This window comes from Alligator sinensis, unplaced genomic scaffold, assembly GCF_000455745.1.
Source record: "Alligator sinensis unplaced genomic scaffold, ASM45574v1 scaffold226_1, whole genome shotgun sequence".
Taxonomy (NCBI): domain Eukaryota; kingdom Metazoa; phylum Chordata; order Crocodylia; family Alligatoridae; genus Alligator; species Alligator sinensis.
Genome location: NW_005842028.1, coordinates 853,037 through 871,374, shown reverse-complemented (window position 1 = coordinate 871,374; position 18,338 = coordinate 853,037). Strand labels below are relative to the sequence as shown.

The 18,338-nt window shown below is 40.0% G+C and overlaps 1 protein-coding gene across 3 annotated transcripts in view; it reads left to right on the top strand.

Annotated features, from left to right (window-relative positions):
* TLE1 (transducin like enhancer of split 1) overlaps positions 1-18,338 on the top strand; it is a 92,548-nt gene that overhangs the window by 12,425 nt on the left and 61,785 nt on the right. Inside the window, exons 5-6 of one of the 3 annotated variants that reach the window (XM_025202500.1) lie at positions 8,734-8,796; positions 10,828-10,902. In XM_025202500.1, coding sequence (XP_025058285.1) covers positions 8,734-8,796; positions 10,828-10,902 — 138 coding nt within the window. Of the gene's footprint in view, positions 1-8,733; positions 8,797-10,827; positions 10,933-11,605; positions 11,979-18,338 lie in introns of those variants that run through there. The other 2 variants (XM_025202499.1, XM_025202501.1) reach the window with 2 other exon arrangements.

The following is an 18,338-nucleotide window of genomic DNA, read 5'->3' as shown; positions in this document are numbered from 1 at the left end:
TTTTTCTTCCTTTTTTTTTTTTAAAGCAAAATAATTACTGTTATAACTGAACTGCTCCTACAGCAGTGCAGCAGGAAGATGAGAAAATACACAGTGGGAGCTAAATATTAGATGATGAATAAAAATGTAAATAGAATGCTGGTTTTCTTTTTTTTTTAATAGTGTGTTTTTTTCCTTTAATGTTACATTTTGACTGATTCCTGGCTTGCAGCATGAATTTAAAAACAGTCAGATATGCCCCATAAAGAAAGCTTTTATCCACATGTCTGTTAGACAGATGGAGATGAAAATTGGTCTGAGGTCAAGCCATTTGCAGCATTCTTGCAGCCTTCGATTTTCCTCTCATCCTCACCACAGATCATCTCAAATGATTCAGTAATGACCAAAAGTGCAACATTGACCTTTAGTCCCTGGTGGATTACTGTGTTACACAGTATAAATGGCAGGAAGTCCATTTTGTTCATCTAGGAGTTCAGTGTTGTACTGGGTTTTATATGGGGGGAAAGTGCAAGTGGACACTGTACTTAAATTTGGTTTCTGTTGCTTTTGTGAACTTGACAAGCTGTATTTTTTGTGTGTTCACTGAAGTTTGACATTCTCTATGATTGCTCTCCCCCCACCTTCTCTTTTTTAAATATGGCTTTGGATAATTTGATCAATCATCATTTTCAGGCTATTTCTAAATTTAATTTGAACACTTTTGATAACAAATAGTTTTTGTCCTGTTTTGACAAAAGGGGTGTTGATGATTTTTTTCCACTTGTAATTCTGCTCTTCTTATTCTGATGGATTTCATTTTTTCCCTTAATATAAGTCAAATGTTAGACTAATTTGGTATACTAAAATGTTTTATTTTATCAGTAAATTTTTACAGTGGATTATCTTTCTGTACTTCATGATTAACAAAAAATTTATGAGTATGGTCCTGATAAGCCAGTTGGCTGTCATTCCACAGCTCCTTTTTTTAAAACCAAAATCCTGGTTTCACAGTAGTCAGTGGGAGTCATGTGAAACTTCCTTTTAACTTTTTCCTATTGTTTAAATAGACCAGAATGTACTTTTTTGGAATAATTGCAGCAAATTAGCCCTGCACTCTCCCTGAGTATCACTCCAGTTCTCTTCTCCACAATCTCCTGCTTTTTCTGCTCCTTCTCCTATGCTGTGTGCCATAAAAATAGGTTGTCCATGCCACAGGTTGGCCACCCCTGCTTAAATAGACTCTTTTAAGATTGAATTGCATTTTCCTTTTCTTAACCCAAAGCAAAAACCTAGCAGCTTCCTAACTAAACTGTTGGTTTCTGCATGAGTTTTTACGTGTCTTAAAATGAGTTTCTAATGTCTTAAATTATTCCCAAATTATGATTGTAAAAAATGAACTGGACTTGTAGAAAATGTTCCGTTTAATAATCTCCTTTTTCACAATGTGCAATAAATCAATACAGTTGTATGGGCACTGTCTTAACTGCTTAACAAAAAGATCTACATAACAGATTCTTGTATTTAGTAGCTAGCATGGCTGTTTTGTTTTTGCTATTTATGTCAAGAACGCACTTTAGCAAAATGACAAATTAAAGTACAAACTTGTGCTTGGCAACAGTTAGGTCAAAACATTTAAGTAATTAATTAGAAGGAACTAAGGCAAAAAAATACACAAATAAAGATACAAAACATTGCAGGCTCAGCTTCGTCTTACAAAATGCTGCTGAATTCCTTCGTGTTAATTTTTAATGATGCTTCAAAAGGAGGGCAGCACTTGAGTCAGGGGCCTGACAAGCTTGTCATTTGCAAATAAATCAAAAGACCATCATTGCAACAGCAAGAACCAATGAATGGGATTGCTTTGTCATTCTTTGATAGGCCCGCCACTCTAGCCTTCTATTAAAAATGAATGTATTCAAGAGGCTCTGCATTAAGAACATAAACAATTAAGGGCACTTGAGATGCTCTGCTAAGAGCTGCCATACAGATACAAGAGCTTTCACATGAGATGCAGGCCTCTGCAATCTGCTTTGCCAGTGAGCCAAAGAACATAGGCAATTAGTGTTGCTGTCTCTGCTCAAGCAGCTTTCTTCAAGATTTTTTTTTTTTTTTTTTTTACCCCTCATTGTTTTAACTGCCCTATATGCTTAAAAGATCAGCAGTTGGATGACAGCTGTGTTAAATTGGGAGTAAGTGTTGCTAAAACACTTTTGGAGACTGCCAGATGTCTAAGACAGAAAATAAGAACTATATACATCTTCATAAGCATCAGTAATTGGTGACTTAAGTCCTGATTAGCAGAACCACTCAGACTCCTTTTAAAAGAAGTTTTGACTGGCTCAACTTTGGAGCATAATTCAGGAAGAGTTGTGGTGGGGATTGATCTCATAGTAAGTAGAGGGTTTAAATGACTACAATCCTGTCTGGATCTTATAGTTGAAGCTTTTTCAATCAGCAATGATGTGTGGATGCAATATTCTTGTTTGTGTACTTTCCTCAATTCTAAAACGAGCAACTGACTTTTCTACAGTAATGAACGACATGGTGGAACACACATAGGAACTGGCTTGCAGTCAGAAGATCTGCATGCTTTAGGTTTTGGGGGTCAATGGACATTTTTGAAAAATTTGGACAGAAAGCTTATTAGAGAAGTGGGGACGGGGGAGGAGAGGTGAGGAGTCAAGTGTTGTGTGTATTCATTGTTTGTGCTTTGTTACGGCAGTATAACATGTGCCATACTTTGGATATTAGGTGATCCCTTCAGTGGATAAATTTGACTTGATATGTTAGCACTGTAGGATTTTTTTTTTTAATTTTTTTTTCTTTTCTTTTGCACTAAAGTCTTTTCCTGAATTGAAATTCTTGCTTTAAAAGTTGCAAAGAGTAGATGCAAAGCAAAATTACTTTGCTTTGATATAGACAATTATTACAATATGATCAAAGCAGAAAAGCAACAGTACTGAAGTGCATAATTATGTGCAATATCTGTGGCTGTGTATGCAAATACATGCTGTATGAAGTCTGAATGCTTTAGTTAAAATCAGTGGTTCTCAAACTTCGGAGTTGATGCACCTCTTATTGCCCTCAAGGTACCACTTTTTGTGAACTTTTGTGAATTGAGTGGCACCCAATTTCAACAACTAATTTATAGATTACAGTTCTTAATTTCCTTGCAGAGGAGCCTGGCAGTGGAGATGAAGGATAGTTCAGGCAGGGACAACCTTGAGCCTGTGCTGATTTGCTTAGTTTATCAGCTTATCGCCTAACACTTCACTTGTACCGCAGGACACCTGGCACCCCAGGGTGCTCAGGCAGCCTGGATGAGAATCGCTAAGTTAAATGCATAGAAGTTGCATACATTGCAACGTTTGTAAAATTCATAGCAAAAGCCAGCTGCATTGTGCATGAGCACATTACTTACCACAATTTCCAAGCATTGGTGAAATGAAACATTTTAATAAATTATTAAAAAAAAAACATTCGTTATCCTTCTGCTCCATTCCCCCCACACCTATTACAATTCATCCTTAGTTTAGGGTTGTCAGTTGTAGCCATGTTGGTCTCAGGACAAAGGCAAACAAGGTATTTTGGGTAGTCCCAATATCTTTTATTAGACCAACTCAAATAGTTGGAAAAATTCTTCTTAGCAGGGTTTTGGGCACAAACACTCTTTGTGCATGTTTACTGCCCTCTGGATGCTTTGCTGCTCCATCCAGGAAGAGCACAGACCATCTGCAGATGCTTCCTCATCCTGACAAAGGGTGTTTGTGCACGAAAGTTTGTTAAGAAGAATTTTTCCAACTGTTTGAGTTGGTCTAATAAAAGATATCAGATTTACACAAAGAACTTGGTCTGCTTAGTTTAGAGTAGTCTTTCTTAATGTGGGACATATTTCTAAGAGGAGGAGAACTAAAGTCAAGTTATGAAGGTGTACAAGTCTTATAAATGTGATGGTTAGGCCTTTAACAACATATGGTAAAACTAATGAAGCTTGTATATGTGTGTGCGTGCCTGTTTCTGAAGAATTTTGTTGGAGATTAACTTGCAGAAATTCTGGAGATGCTGTGTTTGGAAGGAGGTTTGGTGTAGTTCACATCGTCAGTGAAACCCAAGTTCTGTGCTGGGTGCTCTTGTAATCAGCTTGGATGCTACTTCTGCAACCAGCTTGGATGTCTATGGTACCTCACAACCTCCTGCTAGTTGTAGTTCTTATCTATTTCATGAAGAGTTAAGAACTCATTCAGCATGTTTTACAAATGAAAAAATGTTAAGTGACTTCTTCATGATCCTGTAGCAATTTTGATTGAATCTGGGTCTCTCATTTGACTCCTATAAAGTTGAAAGTTGGGGAACTTTCTCTCTTTTTTGGGAGGGGTGGTGGTGCTGGTAATAGTATTCAAATTAATTTATTCAAAATAAATGGGACTTTTTCTTTAAAAGTTGATGGTGTCCCTTTCTGCTCAGTTTAACAGACCTTTCAATATACAACGAGAAACTGATCTTTGTAGAATAGTTGAATAGAAGAGAACTGTGGAAACAACGTTTTCGTGTGTGTGTGTGTGTGTGTGTGTGTTTTGGGGTGGGGTTTTCTTGGGGTTTTTTGTTTGATTTTACGACGATTGTCACAAATAGCTTTAAGCTTATTTTTTTGTAAATGTTAACTGACTTGCCCATCCAAACTTTTTGAGGGAGTGAGAAATATAAAATCAGTTTATGCTATATTAAATAAACAATGGGAAAGTGATGCAGTGTCCAAAGACAAGTGATATTATCCTAGTATTTTCTTGCTTCCAATCTGCCTGATCCCTTTTGCAGTTTTCTGAGAAAAAGGAATTTGAAAATTCATAGGTGTTAAACTTGAAACACTACTGTGATCCCAAATAAAGTGGTGCCATATTTTGGAATCATGAGAGCAGGGCTGGACTGGATCTTGTAAGGTCCTTATAAACCCTACTTTTCTAAGGCAGGATCATTCCTGTCTAAATTTATTCCAGGGAAGTGTTTATTATTTTTGTTTTGCTTTCCTTATTTCAAATTACTTTAGATTCCTGTTTTGTAAACCTCGGATCTACGTGTTTGAGGGCCAGTTTGTCTAAGTGTGTGCCTTGCACACAATACTGAACAGCTTGGAAGACTTTCGTTTTTTTAAAAGAGCCATTAACTGATCAGAACCAAATGGTTTCAGCAAAGTTACGGTAAATCAGTATCTGTTTTAAGAAGTATAGGCTGGAGAATCTTCATATGGGCTCTTTTTGACTAAACCTGCTTTTCACCTGAAACTAATGTACTCCTTTCACTTTCCTCTTCATCTTCAAGCCCTCTTTACACTTCTGTTACAAAAGCCAAGGTCTTGTGCCCTGTCTTTAATTGGGGCATTTTTTTATTGGGGTCTATGCATGTATCTTGTCCCTTATGGGGATAAAAGACGGTTACATAGCAGTAACCTGTCTTCCTATTTTAATGGCAGATCTCCAGCTCTGGAGGGCATGGGGTGGAGTACTCCGTCCATCCTGTACTGAGTGAATTATAGCAGAAGGCAGGGTAGAACTGCACCTTACAAACTAATTCAGAGACATTTGGCGCTTTATAAAGTGAAATGCTACCCTGCCTTCTCCCTGCCTAGACAGTTAAAATGGCTAAAATTCCCATAATTAACAACTGGTCAGCAACAGTTCGATAATACAGAAGGAGCTTTCCTAATGTACTACTGTTGCTTTTAGCTTATTTGGATTGCAGTGCAGCCCAAAACGCACACTGGGATTGGGAGTCCCTTTGTGCTAGACATGCAATTCAAATTCCCCCCATGCCCCACTTTCCCCCCAGTACTCTCTAGTTTGGTATTTGTTTTCTTGTTGGAAAGTGTTTCCACGAACAAACAAACAATGGCTTATGATTTCATCCTCTTAGACTAAAGACTACTACTTTTTTTTCTTCTCTAGAAAGACCCCGTTCTCTACCCTGAGTGGGGAGTACAATTATGGCAAGCTCCAGTGGGACAGCTATTGAGTAACTGGTTTACATTGGTGCAGGCTTCAGGGATTGGGGGGCTATTTTAGTTTTTCAGCTTACTGTGGTCCTTTCAGGAAGGAAGGGAAACTGTTTACATTGTTTTTCTAACTTCTTTGCTTGAAGTTGTGGGGCTCAGGGCTTGGAGCTTTTTCTACCAACTTTATGCCCATGGAAGGCTACCTCTGATCTGGGTAAGACTCATGAAGGACCTTTTGTTGCCTTCCTTGAGGGCATGCACAGATCAGAATGAGACAAAAAATAATTGCCCCAAGATCCTTCTGCGGCTTTGGGGGATAGTGGGTGCTTTTTTGTTGTTTTTTTGGGGCGGGGGCGGGGGGGGTTGGGGTTTTTTGTTGTTGTTGTTTGTTTTTTGGCTTTTTTTGTGTACAGCAGGATCTTCAGTATTGAGCAGCCACTGAGAGGAACAACACCTCTTCACTGTGTTATTGTTATTTCAGGGAAATCTGGAAGGAAGTTGATGCTGTCTGACAGCACTAGTTATCTTCTATTGTTTTCCTCTTGGTAGTTTACAGCTGGGGAAACGGACACAGGATTTGGTGTGTTATCAAGGATTCAACTCCTTAAAAGTGTAGGAGGTGCAGGCTTTGGAGTCATGGACTGTAATTCTTACCTTGCCCTGTGAGGTTTCTGTTTTTGTACAGATCATTCAAGGAGTTTTTCAAAAGCATGACTAGAGAGGCTGCCCAGCTTCCATTAACTTTCAGTGGGCTGAAGAGTTGTCACTTATGTCTTTTGAAAATCTCCTCCTTAAGACTAAAGAGGTTAAGTGCAAGCTGGAGAATGTTCTACATACCTCCCTGCATGCTAGTTATAGCTACATGTTTCAAATGTTGTTGTAAATGCAAATATAAGTTTGTGGCAGATGGAAATGACTGACCCCCAGGAACCTTGTTTGTGACTCTGTAGACTGTTGTGTGTGTGGTTAGGGCAGGGGGAGAGCAGCACTTGAAACTGAGGTCTGCTCCGCAGAATTCACAATATTTGATCAAACTGTGTTCTCTTCTGCTTTCAATGCAGGTGATCCTTCATCCTCTTTTCCTTCTCCTAAGTTATTACTGCTGCTTCAGCATCTGCTTCAGTGATTCCTTATCTTGATCAGGGCTCCTATGTATTTTCCCCTTGGGCTCTGGTCCTCCATCTACTTCTTTATTTCAATTGATTCCTGTATGGACGTTTTTGAAATCTGTCTCTGACAACTCTGTCCTATCTTGTTGCTGTCAGTTGAGTACCTCCTGTGTGCTCCTGATTTTTATCTTGCTGTCTCCAAAATTGACTTTTCCTTCTAATCTGTCTGCGCCTATCCCTTTCTAGTATATCGGTTTCTTTATTCGCTACTTCTCATACTACCTTCTCCAGCCTCACTATCAGTATTCTTGCCAAAAGTTTTCCTGCCTACACATTAGTAGTCCTCATTTCTCTCTTCTCTCCGTGCCCCCTTCGTCTCATGTTCTTGGTGCTGCCTTCTGCATTGCCTGACAAACCCTTTTTGTTCTTCTTAAAGACCCTTCTAGGAATTTTTTGTGGTATCTTGCTCTCAACTATAAGCTGTTCTGTTCTGTTTTGCTTCTGATTCATAAGATGTAAACTTTGTGACAAGGAATAGGTCTTTTTCTCACTCTTTGTTTAAAGGGGGGTGGTAAACTTATAGATCTAGGTCAGCTATATAATATCTTTCACTAAGCGGGGCAGAATGATCCAGCTTGAGTAGGAGGCATGCAGGCAGAAGGACCCAGCTGCCTCCACTACTGCTGCTTCTTGCCTCCCCACCTGCCCTGTGCTGGAGCTCTGTGTTCTGGCAGCAGGGACTGAACTCTCCCTCCACTGCAGCCCCTGGCAGCTTATTGTAGTGTGGCACAAGGACAGCTCCCCCCTTCCACAAGAGCCCAGGCAGCTGACTGCAACCTGGACCTGGAGAGTCCCTTGCCAATGAATGCCACCAAGTCAGGGTGTCCCTGGTCATAAGTTGCTCAGTATCAATGATTCTCAAACTGTATGTGGCGAGACTTTTTTTTTTTTTAAGGGTCATGCACGCACAGTGTTCGCACCTTTAGGTATGCATATTCCTGAAGGAGATTCTCAAGATAAACCCAGAAATCCAGAGTGTCTAAAATATTCTCGCCTTTTGTGGCATTTCTCAGTTGTTTGAAACGGAAACATTGTGCTGTTGTTTTTCCATAGTCAAAAAACAAGTGAAAGTTAAGAGCTGGCATTTTCCAGTAGGGTTCTTCAGTCTAATGGGGTGTGCCTTGACTCCAAAAAGGTTGAGAACCATTGCTCTAGATGGTAATCACAGAAAAGGAGTCTTCCTTGCATCGGTTTTGTTTTTATATCACACTGCTTTATGTTCCTTTAACTTGAAACATAATAAATCCTCCCTTTTAAAAGGCTGTAATTTATGCTGGATTTTAACAAATGCTTTGCTTGTTGATGAGTTATTCATAAAGACCAGGTTTGTGTGTAATACTTGTAGTGGTAATACTTGCAATGTAGCAGATGTCCTCGAGTAATCACGTAGGCCTGTATCCTGGAGTAACTCACTAGACTAGACCTGTGTCCTGATTGGAATTTTATATGTGAAACACTCACACATGCATTGCAAATGAGAAAGTCAACATCTTCGTGAATTTCTACAGTCCCTTTACTTAATTTGATCCTGTAAACTAGATAATGTATGAAAACATACCTAATATGTTTTTAACCAAAATATCTGCTTTTTTTCTACAGACAGAAATTGCCAAGAGATTGAATACGATTTGTGCACAAGTCATCCCATTTTTGTCTCAGGAAGTAAGTAAAACTGTTCAGCTGTTACAGTGCAATTATGTTGCTTCTCTGTTTGCAAATTAGCTAGTTTTAAGATGTTAATTTTATCACAATGCACAAGTGTGAGGAACATCTGTTAGAGCTGAAGTGTGCAAACCCCCTGCTAATTTGGTCTAACAGATCTTAGCTCAGACTGAAGAACTGGTGACAATAGCTCATCCTCAAATTAATTCTTGGGGCGGAGGGTGTGAATCTGTAAAATGACTATCAAAATAATGATTATTTGTTTTCATTCTTGATGATATACTATCCTTAACACACTTAGCAGTCAGGTGTTACATTCAGTGAAATAAGGAAGTTTTATGTTAAAATTGGGTCTGATTTTTAAGTACGTAACATACAATGTAGAGTAGTTAACTTGCACAAAATGTTTAAGGGTATAAAACACTTTTCAGAAATACCTACAGGATTTTTTTGTTCCCAGTTGCCTACGGTCTGAAGCTTTGGAAGCTGCTTCTACTACATTTTACAACCTGTTTTAGATTATACTTTCAAACACTGTTTATAGTTATTAAGTATATTTATAGCACACTGCCTATTTCCCCTCTTTTTTTCTTTTTTTGGTAAAAGTCAGGATAATCATTGGCCAAAGGTTATATGAGGTATAAAATTGATGCTGGTGTCAACTAGAGGTGCACTGATATATCAGTCACATCTCAGATTGGCAGTAATAACAGGAAAATTAACATTATTGGCCACTGGGTTTTGTTGGCCGATTTGTGTCACTGAAAAATGCCGCGTGCATATGTGCAACCACAGCATGCACATAGCCAGGTATGCAGCCTGGCAATTTGGAGAGCAGGGGGAAGGGGTATGGGGGGTGCAGATTGAGGCCCCCCACAGTGAGGGAGGGAGTGAGGCAGGGGTAGGGGCAGGTGCTGTCCAGCCAGGAGTATCACCCTGGGATCGGAAGTGGGACGGAGCTGTGGGCAGCTCGTCCAGGGAACATGAAGTGGGTGGGGAGGGAGGCAGCTCCCTGCTGCTGTGCACCCGCGTGGGGGGGGGGATGTCCTCCCCCCCCCCCCACCCCACCCCAGATTTGTGCGTAGAGCGAGTCCAGGTGGCTTGCTGTGGGCTCAAGGCCAGGGCCTGTGACAGACTTGCCAGCAGGGGTGCTGAACTTGGGCCAGGCTCAGGAGGGATGGGTTTAGCTGCATGGGGCCAGGTGGCAGCAGTAGTGGCACTGGGGGAGGGGCTTGGGATGCTATAGCCACCCCTCCCAGTGTTGCTGCAGCCCCAGCCCTCTGTGCTGGGAAGAGGGTGGTGCAGCCCCAAGTCTGCAGCAAGCAGCCTGCTCTCACCCCGTGTGTAAGTCTGGTGGGGCACGTGCCCCCCATGCCTCTCAGGGGTGCATGCAGTGGTGGCAAGCCGCCCTCTTCCCTGTACCCCCCCAGACGAGCTGCCCGTGGCTCCATCCCACTACCGGCCCCAGTGTCGCATATACCACCCTGTCTGGGCAGCGCCTGCCCCTGCCCCACTCCCTTCCTTACTGTGGGGGCCTCAGTCTCCTTCCCCCACGCTCCTTCTCTCCCACAGACTTACTGGCAGGATGCTGCTTTCCAAGCTGCTGGGCTCCATTCCTGTAAATTTGGCTATTGGATTGGTATCAGCTCATGTGGCTGATTAATAATTGGTATCAGCCAAGAAAATCTGAGTATCAGCTTTTAATTTGACTTTTCTAATGGAGTTGATAAACAATTCATGCTTCAGTTATAAAAGACCATTTTAAAATATTGGATTATTGCCTTCAGGGCTCTTCGTTTACTTTTAAACAGTGAAATGAATGGATCAGGATCACAGGATTTGATCTTAACTGGCATAAAATACTTTTCCAGTGGATAACTTGGGCTTCTGTCTGGCTTTCCAGCACTTGTTAAAAAGCTGTTTTTGTAGACGTTGTAATTGTTTTTTGGTCTCTGTTTTAATGTAGCCTTAAATGTTATAGCTGATTTGCTTATTAACGCAGATGTTCAATCTCTCTCTTTTTCTTTGAAGCATCAGCAACAAGTTGCCCAAGCGGTAGAACGTGCCAAACAAGTGACCATGGCTGAACTGAATGCCATCATCGGGGTACGTGGCCTTCCAGGTCTACCTCCTACAGTGTGTATAACCCGCTTTCATTTCTTACTGCTTTGGTAGTTTTAAAGTAAACTTGGGAATGTATTAATGTCTCTAATACTGTTTGGATATTAATATTGTTACTTAAACTTATTTGACTTGAGAACATTTTAGCTGGGGAGGTAGAATTAACATCAGCTTATTTTGTAACAGGATTATTTCTGTTCTTTTGGTGCACCTGTGTTGTTTGTAGCAAAAAAGAATCTGTTATAAGAAAGAAAATTATGTTTTGGGTAGTTATTTTATTGATCATGAGCATTGTATACCAGTTGAACTACTTACCTCTGCTTTCACCTCCTGCTCTTTATGAAATTTAGGGTTTTGGAGCTCGTACAACTATTCATTCTTCTTTTCTACCCTTTCTTGTGTATCGTTCATGAATTTTGAAGTAGTAGCCTAATGAAAAGAAACTTCTCTTGCTTTTGAAACGGTATTAATGGTCAGACACAATGTTCTAATAGCCTTTCACCAAGTTTGTTCTTCTAAATATGCTGAAATCAGTTAATACTACTTGCTTGTGACTGGTTGTCAATCACAAGTCATTTGTTTTGCATTAATGAACTTTGTGAACCATGCATTCCTTCCGCTGCATGAGTTCATTTCCCCCGCCACTAAGTCTAGAATATTTCTCATGTTTTCTCCCCTTCCAGGCTAAGTGAAAGAAGTAGCCGAAACAAGAAGCCGTCCTTTCTGATTTTATTCATATGTGAGCGCCTTGAGAGGATTCAAATTACTCATTTATCAATTTATGTTAATTGCTTGTGAGAAGATGCCCTGCTGGTCTTTATAGTTCCCTCAGACACTTTGTAATGATAATTAGACATGCTGCTGTACGGATTAACAGTGCCATAGTCCAATGACGTCTACAGACAATGGAACCAGTTAATCCATCTGTGCTTAAAATTACATCCCAACTGGAGATGGAAAAAAAACATAAGAGCAAGGGAGGATTAAAAGAATGAGCCTCAGCTTGAAAACTCTCCTTTCATCAGTTTCTCAATTGCAGATCTGCAGTCGGTTTGCCTGTGGTAAGCTATTGGCAGTCAATTAGGTGAAATAAACTGGGAGGGTGACCTTCATTTCCTTTTAATAGCTTTTTCCTCCCTGAAATGGGGAGCTTCAGTGGATTTTCAGCTTAAATTTTATTCAAGCTGCTTTATTACACTTGACAGATTAGCTTTGCATAAACATACCCCCCTCTTCAAATCTGAGCCCTGTTTTTCCCTTAGTATCAAATTTTGACTGTTACTTAGTTGATTCACTAATCACATTTAAAAATTATGTCTGCATTCATTTGCAGTCCTCTCTATGCTTTCCGTGAGTAATGAATTGCTTTAGTTCAAAGATCAAATCAAATATTCATACAGTACACATGCATGTATGATATTTGATTAACAAAGATTTGAGAACTGTGCTTTTTGCAGTTTAAAAGTGTGCGGTTTCTTTTGAGGACAGATTTAGTATGAAAAGTCCTTTCTCATTGGACTAAACTTGTTGGGAATTCTGCAAAGTAAAAAGAGATCTTCTGACAACAGAGCAAAATTTGCGTTTCCATACTTGTTATGCCAATTTTATCCCAAATAATACAAGAAGTCAGTTGCTTCTTTTGAAAATACTTTATTCAGTTTTTTGGATTTACAGCTCGCAATTAGGACTTCATATTTTTTTTTTTTTTTTTTTTTTTTTTTTTTTTTTGTGAGAAGGCCTCTTTGGAAGCAGGAAATGGTATGTTAGTCTTAAGACTAGAAATCTCTGTTTTTTTGTCATGTTTCAATTCCAAAGATCCTTAAGTAGAAATGCTACCATGTGTTTTGTGAAAGACATCTCGACAATGTAATTTATAGTTGAAAAATTGGGAATGAGGGAACAAACACGTAAGTGGCACAGATGTACTTCAGTTTCAATACAGATGCTATGTTGCATACTCCTAAAATCAGATGCATGTCAGAGTGATCTTTTACAGTTTTAGATGATCAATAATTATCCTATGCTACACAGTAAGTTTCATGCTCTGACATATGCTTGATTTTGTTTGAAGGGGATTGTGTGCATCCTGGAAAATCAGAGTAGCATAAAATTGGGTTGACAATTCAGTGGACCTTTGCTCCCCTTCATTGAACATGCAGTGTGTCAACCTGTCTCCCCAGAGGGGAGGAGGCATCAGGAGCCTGTCTGTTCATACAAGCAGCAGCTGCACTGAAAGTAAGCATAGCTCAGTTTGATAGCAGCTGTCAGTATTGTTCAGGGCCCCGACTTAGTGTATAGGACAATAGAGAGGCCATGCTCTTAAGTGGCAGTGTCTTTTAGGCTAAGAAAAGAAATAGTAATTTAACGGTGTAGACATCTATTATGAGTGTGAAAGATCTTGAAACTTCTTTTCAACATGCAAATAGGCCGAAGCATTCTCCAACAGCATACGGTACAACAGAGTATTCTGTGGCTTCAGAGCACTAAAGATATTCTTGTACAATGAATTGGGGGGATTGGGAAGGAAGTTAAATCATTTTCCTAGCATATACTTGGTTAGATATTTCCTTTGGCTAGTTTAAAAAAAAAATGCGTGTTGGTGCTTCTGCTTGACCACTGGTTTCTCTTTCTCCAACATCTCCCCTCTTTTTTTGAACTGTTGTTCTCTGATACCAGGTGATTCAAGTTTTGCAATTCAGTGTTCTCTTTTAATAAGATTATTTAAAGAGACAGAATAAGTTTGGTTCCAGTGGGCACAAGTCAATATGTGCATAAGAAGAGAGAGTCAATTACTGCATTCAAGAACTTGTTTAAAACTGAAAATAATATAAGTTGTTCAGTCCAACCACTTAACAGGCCATGCTCATGTTTGGTGTAGGAGAGTATTCAGATCATGGCATGAAAAGATTAAGTGGATTAGCATGGTATAAATTGAAGCTTTTTTTTTTTTTTTTTGCATGAATAAGCAGCAGGCTGGAAAATCAAAGGTGCTCAAAGCAGAAAAGCCTAAGGGATGGTTATAATTGGTCTATCCAGATGTAAGCAGCATAGTTTTGTAACCCTTGTGTACTGTCTTATTAGTAAACTTTTATTTTTTTATAAGTATATTTAAACTTTAAGCAACACGTGCAAGTTGAGAAGGTTTTTAGTACAGCATGTTGAGATGCTCTGTTCTGTGCACTACTCAATGTGTCATATGTTCCTCTTTTGAGGTAGGTTGCTAATGGCTCTGTGAAATGTATCTTTTGGATTGACATTACTCTTGAGACAGATTGAGTTGTAGGCCTCCAAGAGGGCTCTCCACTGTTGTGTGAGGCGATTGGCTAACGGATTAGCAAAATGCTGGATTATTTTTCTCTCCTTGGCTGTGGTTGCTAGCTATCTCTGGGATTGTAGTGTGTGAAGCTTAAGAGGATGAGGTTAACCTCTTGAGGGTTTATTCTTATGAGTGTGTAGTTAATCCTCAGAAAGCCTATAAATAACTAGGCTGTATGTTTCATTATGAAACAGAAATACAGACTAGAACAGAAATGAATGCAAAACTTAGTGCAAGGGAAGAGCTAAGCAGCATTACTTTAGATCCTCCTCAGCTGTGATCTGTATTTAGTGCCAAGTGATATTTGCAGGGGCTTTGAGGGCAATGACTTATTAGTTTTCTGTTCAAAAGAAAACTTAGCACAAGGCGCTTGTGTGTCTTTATTTTAACATTGAATCCAGTTAACTTAGACCTTAGGTAATGTAGTTTATGGCCTCTCATGAGTAAAGACCTGTGGACATTCAGTGGTTTCCTCTTTTTATTTATTTATTTATTTATCTTACCATAATACTTGGTTATCAACATAGTCATAGATCAGGATCCCATTCTGCTGCATGTTGTGCAAACAGGAAAAAGAGAGTTCCTGCCTTGAACTTTAGTCTGAACAAGATGATAGATGAAGATAGATTAACAGGGTTGTGCAGGGAAATAAGGCAATATTCATCAGCAGGGTGGGAAGCAGCAAATCAGTATCTTAATCTTTGTCAAGATCTTTTTTTGGAGGCATTCTAGCAAACTGCACTCTTTTTTTGAGGAGAGATTTACAGGAGGATTATAAGGAAGTTTATGGAGTTCAGTGTATGAGCCAGTGTGGGAGAAAGCACAAAGGTGTTGGAGAATTGAACAAGCATGAAAGCCTGGCATCTTGGGCTGATTTGGCCAACTCCTGCTTCCTATCAATAGTAAATGAAGGATGATAGGTGAGGTGAGGTCTTGAAGGGCCTGTGTAGTGAAAACCAGCAATGTATAAAAGCAATAGAGGAGGAGGATTTAGGGAGAGGTGATATGGTTAAAGTGTAGTGGGCTACAAAAATGACCTTTGCAGTGGCATTCTGAATGGATGTGGACAGGGCAAGATTACATTTGTCAAGGCTACAAAGAAAGATGTTGCAGTAAGTGAATTGCAAGATGAGCAGAACCTTGACAACAGATCTAACTGTATAACTGCATAGGAAAGGCTGATGTGACATTTAGATTTGTGTTCTGCCTTTTGATGTTATGGAGAAAACACACAAAAGGATTAGATCTCGCAATCCCTAATTCTAAGCGACGGAAGTCTTAATTTGGGTACTATCTCCAACTATGGAAGGATTATAAAGGAGGTGGTGGGAAATAATTTTGTCTTGGAAGTAGTTGGTGAGAGAGATGGAGTGAGGTGTGAGACAAAGACGGAGAACAGATTTAGGATTGCAGGCATGGGGTTGAGTTAAGTTGGATGTAAGCAAGGCAAGTGGCAATATTGAAAGAAAAAATAAATTTCATGCTGGTTAGAGTGGATCTACAGCATGAGAGGGGACATGAGAGGAAAAGGATGCTATGAAATGAAAGAAGAAAGAGAACTGAAAGTTGATAGGGAGGGCCTTGTGATGGAAGAAATGGGCAGAAGAGTTGAGGGTGAAAAATAGTGAATACAGAGATAATTAACAACTGTATCAGTAGAAGGAAACTAAGAGAGGACGGGGCTGAGAGAAGAAAATGTCAGTACTGATTGTGTGGAAATCCTGGAAAGGCTAAATGATGGAGCTAGTACTGAAGAAAAGACTGGGTGATGTTCAGTGAGGAAGACTGTGGTGACAGAGATTGGAGAGCAGCATTTAATACTTCTTTTGATGAGCAAGAGAGTTAAACCAGGGTGGCAGGCTGAATGAAGAAGTGAGAGCAAAGATGTATGTAGCTTAGGGACATTGTGTAGTAGATGGGTCATTAACATGTAAGTTGAAGTTCCCACAGACAAGTGTTGGAGACCATGAGGCATACAGGAGAGGCTCCAAGGGAGAAGGCTGGCAATAATGAGTTGAGTGAACAGTACATAACAATAACAGTGTATATGAGAAGAGAAGGGTTGGAAGCATTAGTTCTTGGTGGGGGGGGGGAAAGTGAGGGCAGAAATGACAAATGGTAGAAGAACTGCTTGACTCTCTCTCCCATTGGTCTGAGGATTATAAGAAAGAACAGCTGTGGACATGCAAAGAAATTTGGGTCTGTGTGAGAGCGAGGAGCTGGTGTGACCAAGAGATGAAGGTGTGACCAAGAGATGGACTATGATCTTAGAGCTGCAGTAGACATTCTAGAAGTGGCATGAGAAAGATGTCCATTAAGTTAAGAATGGGTGATGTGGGAGAGATGGGGAGGAGGTAGAAAGCCTCAGGGTTAGGACAAATGTCAACCAAAATGAGAGGCTGGTGCAGATGTTCGTGTTGGTGTCATGAGTGGTGGATCTGGATGAAAGACACACAAAGCTTGTAGGAATTAAATGGATGATATGAGAGAGGCAGTAAAGGACAGCATGTGTGCAGGAAATGGGTGGGTTGATTCATGGTGGAAGATTCAAATATACAAGGAGATCAAAAATGTCAGCAACGTTTTGGGAAAGTATTAGGAAACACCCTGCAAGAAGAGCAGCTTCCTAATGCTTTTAGCAGGTTCTCTTGCTTTCTGCCAGTCTGCCTAACAGTTGCTTTTTATTTTATAAACTTTTGTACACTTTTCAGTTATAATATGTTTGTAAATGATGATGTGCTGTTCACAAAATATTTACACTTAAATGGATGTACAGATTTGCTGCTCTTTATGAAATTACTTGAAAGGTCTGTATTTTGTTCTGTATACACAATGTATTTGAAGGAAGTACATTCTTGCTTCTGGATTATTAGCTTACTTGAGGCAAAGGTACTTGCCTCATGTTGAAGATTTAATGTTGAGGCTACCTTTATGCTTAAAATAAGAGATCTGAAGACCTAAGCTATGTCATTGCTGAAAATCAGACCACACCCTAAATGTGGCTTGGTGAATAGAAGTTCTCCCAGTTCCTGATGCATACCCCTTATAAACCTATAGGCTGCCACCAAGTTACCCCTGAGCCTTTGCTTTTCCAGGCTGAAGAGTTCCATGTCCCTCAGCCTCTCCTCATAAAGGCCTGTATTCTTGACCTCTGATCATGCATGTGGCTCTCCTCTGGACTCTCTCAAGCTTCTCCACATCCTTTCTAAAGTGTGGGGCCCTGAACTGGATGCAGTACAGGCAGGCCTCAGACTTACAATGCAATTGGTTCCTGAAAACTGCACCTTAAGTCGAAATGTTGTAACTTGGAACCAATTTTCTCATAAGAAAGCAATGTTATAAATGGGGGATTGGTTCCTGAACCAAGGCCTGATACTCTATTTTCACTAAAAAATACCCCAGAATTTTGTACTCGATCAATTATAGATGAGTAATATAGCTACATTAACGTATTTATATTGTAAATAGCAATCATGTTGATTTGGAAGGACTTCTTTGAGGTGATTTTGTTGGACTTTTTGAAAGGCTCTTGGTTGGACTTTTTGAAGGGCTCTTGGCTGGAGTCTTCTGAGGAGTCTTGGCTGCAGGTTTTTCTGGAGTCTTGTCTATTTTCTTAAAGAAAGTGTCCAACGAAGTTTGGAAAGATGTTCTCCAGGGAGATGGGCAATGCAGTGAACTTGTTTGCTGACATGGCGTCGCATCGGATCAAGTTTTGTAAAGTTGAAACTGACGTCATAAAGTTGAAACCAGGGTGTCAATTTATAAACGTTGTAAGTGTGAAATGTTGTAACTCGAAACGTCGTAAGTCGAGGACTGCTTGTACTCCAGCTATGGCCTCACCAAGGCTGAGTAAAGCGGGAGGATGACTTCTTGTGTCTTGCTTGCTGGGGTGATCTCTGACCCCAGCTGACTTCCTGCCCCTTGGGCAGAGGGCTGGACCTGATGATTTCGTGAGGTCCCTTCCAGCCATAATGTCTATGAAATCTATGAAAATACATGTACAAGATTGCAACAGTTAAACTAATAGCTCTGGGGTTCATATTTGGATAACAGAAATGAGGAACAGGTGGGAACTATTTGAATGCATACTTAAAGATAATATTTT